The 11,040-nt window shown below is 35.5% G+C and overlaps 1 protein-coding gene and 1 pseudogene across 1 annotated transcript; both read left to right on the top strand.

Annotated features, from left to right (window-relative positions):
* The first annotated feature begins 642 nt into the window (after positions 1–642).
* Positions 643–3,267, top strand: LOC120142169 (annotated as a pseudogene).
* Positions 3,268–3,648: 381 nt separating this feature from the next.
* LOC120142171 (RNA-binding protein Y14-like) lies at positions 3,649–6,867 on the top strand. Its single transcript, XM_039156903.1, has 4 exons — positions 3,649–4,004; positions 5,378–5,514; positions 5,924–6,075; positions 6,653–6,867. The coding sequence occupies exons 1-4, from the start codon at positions 3,740–3,742 to the stop codon at positions 6,696–6,698; spliced, it is 600 nt and encodes a 199-aa protein (XP_039012834.1). The 5' UTR covers positions 3,649–3,739; the 3' UTR covers positions 6,699–6,867.
* Positions 6,868–11,040: the final 4,173 nt, after the last annotated feature.

Below are 11,040 nucleotides of genomic sequence, written 5' to 3'. Positions count from 1 at the left end.
CCATCAACCAAGGTCTTCTTCATCAAATTTCTTAATCTCAATTTTTATGTTCTGTTGTGTCTTTTCTTCCAATCCAAACTAACCCAGATTTTTTTGTCACCTTATTATCTTCAAAAGCACAAGGGAAGAGATTCTTAAACGTTGTGTTTTTGTTTTGTTTCTAAAATAGAGAAAATAAATCTGTTTTTATCTGAAGATTGTATGGATATGGGTGGTTGCATCTAGACTTATTATTATCATCTTAAAAAAAAAAGATTATTTTTGGCGGATAAAATTTTCCGGGTGTCAGAAATAACCCATATCAGATCTCAGTAGCCCCACCACCATATTTCATTTCACTTGTTTCTGGGTTCATCCATTAAGATCTCCATCTATCACACGAAAGCTGTTTGTTCGGTTGAGTTTTTTTTTTCTTTTTGGATTGGTTGTTAGGTAACTTATCTGCCTGGAAGGAAAGAAAATTATTTTCTTCTCGTATTTTACTACTAAAATTTGTTTTGATTAGCCATCAAGGGAGGCCCACCTTTGAGGGTTTGGTGGGCTTTGATATTAACCAATAAACCCTTTCTTTTTGTGATTCTTTCTAAAATCAAAGTCGGGGTCTTGTTATATTGATGATCTCACTTTGGTTTTTAATGGAAAGAAGATGAGCCACGAGAAGAGGATAGATAATTGGGTTCTCTTCCATTGATTTTTTTTTAATTTTTTTGCCTTATATTATTGAATTTGGACCCATAAGAGATTCAGTCATTCACCTCTTTTTTTCTTTCCTTTTTGTATTTCTTGGAATGTTACTTAACTTGTTCCTCACTTGTTTCCCCTTCCTCTTATTTTTTAAGTTGAAACCACTTCCACCATGGCCAACTGAGTTGAAATTTTCCTTTGCTTCCATTCCCAAGTTGATCAAAAACAGTTTTGGTATTACCTATTTCACCTCCTTCCCTTCCAAAATGTCTCTCAAAAAGATGTCTTTCGCTTCAAAAGTTGACAGCTTTGAGGCGGTTGAAGGAGGTGGTGGTGGTGGTGCCATCTCGGTTCTGGACTTACCAGATTTGGCCTTGGAATGCATCATCGAAAGGCTGCCGCCCGCTAGTCTTTGTAGCATGGCGGGTGTTGCAGCTCCTTGAGGAGTATGTGTACGGCCGATCATTTCTGGGAAAAACATATGAGGAACAAATGGGGTAGAATCATTGGTCCTGCTGCTTATAGAAAGTGGCAATGGCATGTTGCTTTGAGAAAGGATTCGAGTCATCTGAAACAAGGGAGGCCAAAAGGTTTGATGAGGATTTTGTCTATGGTTAGACCATCCTGGTGGTTTAAACCAAAGGTTGATGATGATTGTAGTAAGCAGAGTTCTTTGCCGGATGATTCAATCATGTCTTGGTTTCTTGCTATTGAGAGTGGCGAATTCTGGTTCCCTGCTCAAGTCTATAACCGTGAGGTATCTGATTCTCTTCACCTTCAATCAAAATCCCCACTTGTGTTTGTGATAATTCCAACTTGATTATACGAGTCTTTGTTGTGATCTTTTTTTTTTTTTTTTTGTAGAATGGTCATGTTGGGTTTATGTTGTCATGCTATGATGCTGAGCTCAGCTATGATCAACGTACCGACACGTTCCAAGCAAGGTAAGTTGAGATATGAACATACTTTTTATGGTGGTTTTTGAAACTTAATCTGGTGGATTGATATGAGATTTGGTTTGATGCTTTTAGGTACCCTCCACATGGAAGAAGGGCGGTGGCAATCGAAAGTTACGTGCCGTGGGAACGGCTGAGAGCACCGCCTATTGATGCTTCACCACACAATCTTCACATTTCTGATTGTTTAAACGAGCTACGCCCTGGTGATCACATTGAGATTCAGTGGAGAAGAAACAAAGAATTCCCATATGGTTGGTGGTATGGTGTAGTTGCTCACTTGGAATCATGCGACCGGAACGAAAATTACTGCCGGTGTCATCAGAGTGGTAAGTTTAATCTCATCTTTTCTTTTCTCAAATGGCACTCTCTGATATTTCTATAGGGTTGCCTAGAAAATGAGAATCTAACTTCACTTTGGTACTATTGCAAGCATTACATGGTATCTGCCTTTTAAGCTATTCCAAGGGACACATCTTCTGCCTTTAAGAGCAGAAATATCTTCTCTTGTGTTGAAGAAATTAACATTTTGTGTTTGTGAGTTACAAACATCCTTGTAATCTACCTTACGTGTCGGTATCTAACACGAATATGGTCAAATTTTGTTCATAGATTTGGGAAATCATTATCCTCTTTACTCGATTGCGTATGTTTGAATGCGTCGAATACGGATATGAAGAAAGAGTCCATGATATATAGCAATTCATAAAGTTAATTTTCATGGAGGACATCCGGTTTAGGATAGGTCATTTTCAGGAACCTCATCTTTCTAATACATGGTCCCCAAGTTGTGTTGTTGGGTTGGTCCCAAAACACGTCGTCGTCATTATGTCGGAAATTCAACTGACATTGCGATAACATTGTCTGGGCAGAATATTTATGGCCAACCACACTAAAAGGACCCAATGTCTTCGGTGGGGATCTGTTTGCTTTACTTATCTGGAATCTTTAAGTCTTGTGGGGCTGCAATGGTTGTTTTACACTTCAAAATTCACATTCATGTTGTCACACCAGTGCAAGTTACATAAAGCATAAAAGAAAGAAAAAGTGGTCTTTTTTTTTCTGTAATCATTTGCATCTTAAGAAACCTGATATTTGCATCATGATTGAAGGTTTGAGTTATTATTGCCCAGTTTTTAACATCTTAGCGTTGCTAAACAGATACGGTGGCGTTAGAGTTCAACCAGTACTCCCCCGGCTCAAGGTGGCGACACACAATGATCAACCGGAAAGAACATCGAGAGGAAGGAAACGAGGCGGATGGATTTTATGGTGGAATCCGTAATCTCAGCAGCGTCGAGGAGATATCGACATGGAAGCGGCTCTGGCCATCTGAAATCCTGCAATAGACATGCGTATGAAACAAAATGCATGCACCAAGATTTCAGTACAGATATTGATCCATTTCCTTTCCAATTGTGCAAAATCAATCAGAATTTTGCTCTATGAATGGTGCTTCTGGAAACCGAAATTTGAGTTCAAAGTGGCCTGGAAGTGAAGCAAATTTACTTGGCACATCCCAAATTATGTTAAAGAAAGCATTCAGAAGGCCATTGATTTGTTGATGGGAATGGGATAGAGAATAGCAACTTTATTAAAGATGGAATATTATATGTTGTAGAGCTCAGACATTTTGCTTGATTTTTTCCCCTTTAATGATATAGCTGATATTGCATTTCACCCTGAGAAGTGAATATTTTTTTTAAATGATTACAGTTATTTTACTCACGTGTATCAAATACTAACCTTAATAATTGAACACATTATGTATATATAATTTATCATTCTACCTATAATTACTAGGTATTCAATAGACTTTATTTTTTATTTAAAAGTTTATAATATGTTAAAATTTAATAAATAATAATTCTACAAAAGGTTAGACTTGGCCCAAAAATAACCCGAATTCGAGCCCAAAAGTTCCTAGAAGGTTCTGCAAAATATGGAAGAGTGGGCCATCCAAATTCAGTTTCAGAAGCTTGTGCTTAATCATACTTTTCCAGCTATTTTTCACTTTCGAGAGCATGAGTTCTGAATCAGAGTACAACCAGATTTTGTTTTAGATATTCTAAAAGTAAACAAGCGTTCAGATCGCGGTGATGGCGAGTGCTGATGTGGAAGCGGTGGATTTCGATCCGGAGGACGACTATCTCATGGACGAGGACGCCGCCGGCGACGCCTCCCCTCAAGAGGCAATGCCTAAGCTCAAGTCTGCCATCACTGGTGGTGCTTCCACTTCTCTTTCTGGCCCTAAGAAGACCAAGGGCCGTGGGTTTCGCGATGAAGTTGCCGACCGCCTGTCCCGTCTCGCCTCCCGCGACTTCGAGTCCCTTGGCACTGATGGTGGCCCCGGTCCCCAGAGATGTTAGTCCTTCCTATAAACCCTATTTTTCTTTCCCCCCTCTCGTCGTTTATTTATGTTGTTTCCTTTTGTTTTATCTAGGGTTTTATTTTATCTGTGGCCTATAAGACAAGATAATTGCGAAATTGACATTAATAATTCACGATGATGTTAGTATAAGTTTGGTTGGAATGAGCTGGGAGATTTGGTAGTTTGAATAGGCTAATATTGAAAATATTCAGAACATAGTGCTAATGTATCTTCTGTTCTTGATTTGGTAACAGTTGCGCATAAGTACATAGTTCAAAAAACTAATCATAGTGAATAAATTTCCCAGATAAGATATCTTAACCTTTGGTTCACTTAACAGGTTATTCAAGAATTATATATCAAAATGAGTTGTTTTGCGGGTCGTTGGAACATCTGAACCTTTTTAAGTCCAGTTCCTAAAACCAACCTCCTTAACTTCGTCACGTGGATATTTTTCGACCATAGTATACTTTTTAGGAACCCTTCATTGACAAGAACTGCTTTTCTACCTTTCTCATTAGAACTTGCAAGTGTATGGGGCATAATATGTTCGGGTCATTTATGAGACTAGATCAAGTTTAATGGCAGAGGCTTCATGAATTTCTTCATCTACATTGTATATGCATTGCACCAACTGTAGTATGTTATTTTCATTTAGGTTTTAGACCTGTTTATTTGTGCACTTGTCTGTTAGATGGGGGTGGTTAATATTTCTGAAGTATTAGGAATTAAAAGAAATCCATGAATTTAGTTATTTTTTTGCTCTTATGAGTTTTTTAAACCTGTGTGATGAACGTGACCCAAAGTTGAATAAAAATTATATATCTTATATAAATTTTCTCTTGATATCAGAGGATATTTTTTTGAAATTATGTCTATATATATATTCTTGGCTGATTCTTGAGGTTCACTTTGTTCCATTTTCAAAAGAACGGGATGGGGATTGATCCTGTTTTCATGTCCTCAGAATTTTGTTGGGACATCATGTCGGGGATATTTGAAATTCCCTTTGTCAAGGACAATAAGTCCAATGAAAGAAAAGGAAAAAGATTCTAATTACATTATTGACCAAGTTTAAATATGTATACACTTCTTCAAGGACTGGTATTACCTGTTTGGCCATGTTTCAACCACCAATTGAGTTCGTTAAATGTATTATACTGTACTGACCTAACCTTCATTCTGTCCAGCTAATTTAAAAGTTTGTGAGCTCTGTATGAACACCCCTTATTTTCCTACACAATGTCAATATAACTCAACTTGTAGAGTATGGTAGATAAAAGCAATTGTCCAAGAACAAATTAAGATTTTCCTATATGTTTGTGAACTCTTTTCTCATTAGTACTTCTCGTTAATGAATGTGCAGCTATTGAAGGATGGATTATTTTGGTCAGTGGTGTACATGAGGAAGCCCAAGAGGATGATTTGCACAATGCATTTGGTGAATTTGGTGAGATCAAGAATTTGCATTTAAATCTGGATCGCCGCACTGGATTTGTTAAGGTAGGCAACATAGTAAATTGGTGTATCTCACTTTATGACCATCAGACTATTGCATAAGTGTAGTATTATGTTCTGTTTTAGGCGTGGAGCACTTCACATTGCATGTTATTTTTTTCTATGTATAGTGTGTGTATGTGAAATATTTTCACCATCTCTTTCTTCTTCTCTAACATTTTTCTTTTGTGTGTTTATTATATGTATTAGAGAATGTGGATTCGGTTGTATTGAGTTATCAAGCAGTTTACTGTTTCTAACCATTTATGTGGTTACTAAGTGCTTGTTTCACAAACAGCATTGCTTGAAGATGAGAAAACAAAGGACCATTTATCTTTTACCTTCTTTTACTGTATTTCCTTAGGATTGAATATTTGTGTTCTGGTAAAATTATAAGTGTGTTTCTCCATTTTAGGGATATGCACTGATTGAATATGAAAAGTTTGAAGAAGCAAAGAATGCCATTTCGACAATGGATGGAGCAGAACTTCTTACACAAACCATCAATGTTGATTGGGCCTTCAGCAATGGACCTAGTACTGGAGCCTTCAAAAGAAAAAATATGAGGTTTGTCTCTATTTATATGCTTTTGAGTTTTTATTTGAGATCTGTTAGTTCTATCAGTTGTAAGTGGTGAAAGAATTATGTATTCATGCAACATGACTGTACTTAAATTAAGAACATGTATTACTTGAACTGAAGTAATCCAAATTTGAATGGCTTGGGCCTCGGATGAACCTGTAAAGGCCGAAACTTGAGACAACCTCAACCTAAGCTTAAATAGACCTGATTGCGTGATGCCAACCTTGCCCAAATCTCGAAATTGAGCTTTAAGCATAACCTTCTTTAAAAGCTAACCTTATTTGAAAGGCATGCTAATTTTATGAAGGAAAAAAATGTATTCTTGATGGTGTTTTTCTTTCCCAAACATGTTTACAATCCTCTTTATTTTATGTTCATAAAGTGATCCAACACAAGCCATCAAACGAGAAGTTATTGCGAATTTGGTTGTAATCTCAAAGATATATTGCTGGGAAATTGAAACTTTTAGCTGGTTGGTAGCTGCTATCGCGTTTTATAGAGTTCAAAATAAGTGCAATACTTGAATCTAATATTACCTTTTTATACCTTCTAACTTTTGCAGATCTGGACGGACACATCGCTCCAGGAGTCCTAGGGGAAGATACTAACTTGTCCTTTATTATGAGGTTGTGGCTTTAAAACAAGAGATTTCGAGATTTGATGCTTGAATTTTTACTGAAATTATGGGGTTTGCATTTGTTTATCCCGTTTCTTCCATAGCGTCTCAAGTGGACTGGCGATTATGCTCTTTGTTTTCTAGAGCGGCGTGTTTTTGACAACTTGGGATATTGTATTGTTCTTGTAATTGGTAAGATGCTTTTTATTTGCAGGATACTGTTAGTGACTCCTTTTCTCTTTGTACTTTTTCTTGTATTATGGTTGTGCATGTTGCTTCTTAGCCATGATGGCATATTTAGATGATTATATCACATGAAAAGAATAATTGAAATATTACAGAATATAATATAACATGAATGTGTTTTAAATTTATAAATCATGAGACAAAAGCTGGTACTTTGTCTTAGGTTTTCATCAAGGGGATTAAAACAAAAGTCGATATTTTCAGATCCACGGAAGCTTTCATCAGTAAATGACGTAGAAACAACCCATAAAATTCTGAAGCATTGGTAAGGGCACTAGTGGTTACCCACTCGTCACTTTTTCTTTTATTTTTGAGAATAAAGATGATTTGCGTTCATTCGATTCCAATTGCATCCAAAATAACAACATTCGAGATACATCGAGGATAGTCACTAACAAACGATAAAGGAACAATACAATTTAACACTGCTCATTTTGCTAGTTCATGAGCTGCTCGGTTAGCTTCTCTTGGAGCGTAGTCCGCGGTGAGAAGCATAAGGAATAAAGTACAGTTTGTTGCGAAAAATCTTCAAATGGTCATTGTTAAAGCATAAGGAAAATAGAAGATGGTCAAATTGTATGGGACAATTCAATCTTTTAGGATATTGCAGGAGCTTCAGAAAAAGGACCAAAATCTTGGGAATGATTGGTATTGATGAACTGATGCACAAATACTGGCACACGAGTTTAAAATCCATCCCTTTGTCCTCGAAGAATCCAAAGAGTTTTCCAGGTCCAACAGAGCTTTTCGAGCAGGAAGACGGTAACATTCTACCACATTTCTTCAGAGGAGAAAAGACACTTCAAAGATATTCTTGCACAGACAGGATGGTGAAAGATTTATTACATGCAAAGTGATATCCGATTACATGATGTACCTTGTAGCAAAGAAGCCTTCAATGGTTTCCGAGGAAGACAACTTCTGGTTCGATTCCTTGAGTAGGAAGCTAAGAAAAGAATTGCAGCAGAATACTATTTCACTGAACGATGAAGCCACGGTGTACCAACAGTTGTTACACGAAATTTCATCGGAAGAAGACGAAAGTGCGCCGTCCATGATGATCCTAAAGCATGCTATGAGGATCGAGGAAGTTTTGAGGGCAAGGCCGGAGAAATGGGACATCATGATGTCAGTTTGGTTAGAGATGATGTACTATGCAGCAATGAGGAATCCCCATTTCTCTCATCTTCAGGAGCTCAGTCAAGGCAGTGAAATCCTCTCCATGTATTGGCTTCTAGCATCTTACAACATATATGAGAATCCAAATATCGAGGATTGAGGTTTGGGGGGTGCCACATTTGTATTCTTTTTACGATTGTATCATAAGGAATTATATATTTTTATGTATATTATCATGCATTGATAATTTCAGTACGAGGGGCGTCGAGCAAACAAATGCAAACCCCATAATCTCAGTAAATTTCAAGTACCAAATCTCTAAATCTCGCCCTCGTACTAGAGAACAAGCTGGTATCTTCTTCTAAGATCTAGAATGGACAGAGATGAGCTAACGAAACGATCATTCCAAAATATAATTTAGATATTATGTCTTTATTGATAATTTATTTTAATCTCTAAAAATTTTACAAGTCCACCCTTAAAATTTTATAAATTCACCCTTAATATTAAATTTTGTGTCTGTCCCTATGAGTTGTATATGCACTCCTATGTTAGGGTTGGCAAGTGTCCACTCTAAAATTCAAATTTTCTCCAATTAGTGACGTATTTTATTGATTATGTTTACCTAAAATTTTATTTGTTTATATTTCATATAAAAATTTTATACGGTTAATAATATATATATATATATATATATACCCAGCTTAAAAGAAAATGGATTATCATTGCATTGGTCCTCGCATAGGATTCCTTAAGGCTACTATTTTCTCGTGAAAAGCTTTAATAATATTACTTTATATTAATTATTGATCATCCAACTCAGTTGGTAGAGCACAAGGTTCTTAACCTTGAAGTCGTGGGATCGAGTCCCATGGAGGGCGTTTCATAATTTGAAGGTCTCCTACAGAAGTTGCTCTCAACCTAGTGTTTGTGGACAGCCTACTATCTTATCTTCCTTTACCCCATTATATATGGGAACAAGGGACAACTTACTTTATATTAATTACATAAAGTAAAAGTTTATTATTTATTTGTTTATCGGCAAGATAAGAAGAAAGGGGTGTGAACGAATTACAGGGGAGAAAAGCAAAAATAGAGGGAAAACGTTGTATACATATAAAAAATAGGAAGCAAAGTATAGGAATAAATTGAAAGTACGTGGAGTAGACTTGGAAGTGCAATGTATTGATTCAGTCCCTTTCACGTTTCTTTATCTCTTTCAATTGTTGATAATTTGAACACAGATTTTCATTTTGACTCATTGTTTGACATTTACAGCGGAAGCAAAAGATCAACCCTAAATGCAAGTTCAACTTATATCGTTTCTTCTTCTTTTTTTTGTGTGTGAACTACAAGGTTATTTATTTATTTATCCTTTTAACGATTTAAATATAGACTAATTTCACGAACTAAATTATTTTAGTGGTTAAAGAGATTATTGTTATTTCTAGATATTTTAAATTCGAGCACGAGAGATTGCAAGAGTGTTTGAGCTTTCATTATCAAATAATTTAAAATATTTAGAACATATATTACATTGTTTATCACTCTAAACTAATAATATATATATATATATATATATTCAATATTGTTAAAAGGTCAAACTGAAGCAATACATGTGAATTCATCCAAACATCCTATGGTATGCTATTCTGTATGATTATTTGTATTGTTGTTGTTTATAACTCCGAAAGCTTAAATCAAAATTAAAATTTTACATGAGTTCCGACTTATTTATAATATCACAGATTTCTATTTTTGGTTATAAAGATATCTGGGAATATCTTTTCACTGATTGGAGTGTGAGATCCTTCCTTAAAGAGAGGCTTATGTTGAGATTTCCAGTGTTGTAGCAAATTTACCGAGTACCTCTAATTGAGATGCTCTCGTTCGTACAATGTGGGAAGCCTTCGTAGCGAGAGCCTCCACTTCTGTAGTGTAAATCATTAATATAGAATATGTGACTCTTCACCTGAATAAAAAAGAGAGTGAATCAATAAAAAGTTATGTCTTCATAAGATGGTTCTCATGATATCTTCATATGATTATAAATTCCTCCGGTTACACATTCTGTTAGAGCACGAGGTGACTCCCATGATGCCTTCTAGGATTGTAGATTCCCTGCTCATATATTCCGCTCCTTGATGTCTTTTCATCATTATAGATTTCGCTGCTTGTATCCTGTCTTCAAAACATGAGATGCTGTCTTTCTAAAATTGCATATTCCTTCGCGCATATATTTTGCTCCTATGATATCTTCTTAGGGTTACAAATTCCTCTGTTCATAAAACATCTTCAAATCCTGAGATAATTCTCTGATGTCTTCTTGAAGTCATAGATTCCTTTGCTTATATCATGTCTTCAAGCACGAGATGAATTTATGATGTTCTTAGGGTTATAGGTTCTCTGCATATGAGAGTTAAACGATATAATTTTTTGATTAAATCAAAAGGAGTGAACCGCTCATCACAATTATAACCCGCCAAGATTTCATTAACATGAAATTTGTATGGAAAGCAAACAATTTTGAATCATACCAAGACATACAGTTCTCTCAAACAAAGATAAACAAGTGTCGTACCCATTTATAATAAATATATCAAAGTTAAACTTCTAAAATAGGTGGTTAAAAGTTTTCACTTGACATCTCCTTTATTTCCTAGATTGTGGGTTCAATGCCATTAGAAGCAACATTTTCCTTCCCAAAAATATATTTTTAAATTTTGATAGAACTCGTCATTATTTATGATTGGGAAAGTAAAACATAAAACATTTACATGCTCATCATTTGTATATATTTATTTATAATTAGATTAAAGGAAGATGGCGTGCTTATTCACTCTGAAATTTAAATTTTCATTGGTTAATTATTATTTTATTAATTGTGTTCACTTTAAAATTTTAATTGCATTCACTCCATATAAAAATTTTATATTATTAAATATATACGTGTCTACTCTAAAAAAGTG

The sequence above is a fragment of the Hibiscus syriacus genome, unplaced genomic scaffold (genome assembly GCF_006381635.1).
Source record: "Hibiscus syriacus cultivar Baekdansim isolate YM2019G1 unplaced genomic scaffold, ASM638163v2 tig00110819_pilon, whole genome shotgun sequence".
Lineage (NCBI taxonomy): Eukaryota > Viridiplantae > Streptophyta > Magnoliopsida > Malvales > Malvaceae > Hibiscus > Hibiscus syriacus.
The sequence above is the reverse complement of the archived record's forward strand: the minus strand, read 5'-3'. Positions and strand labels throughout refer to the sequence as shown.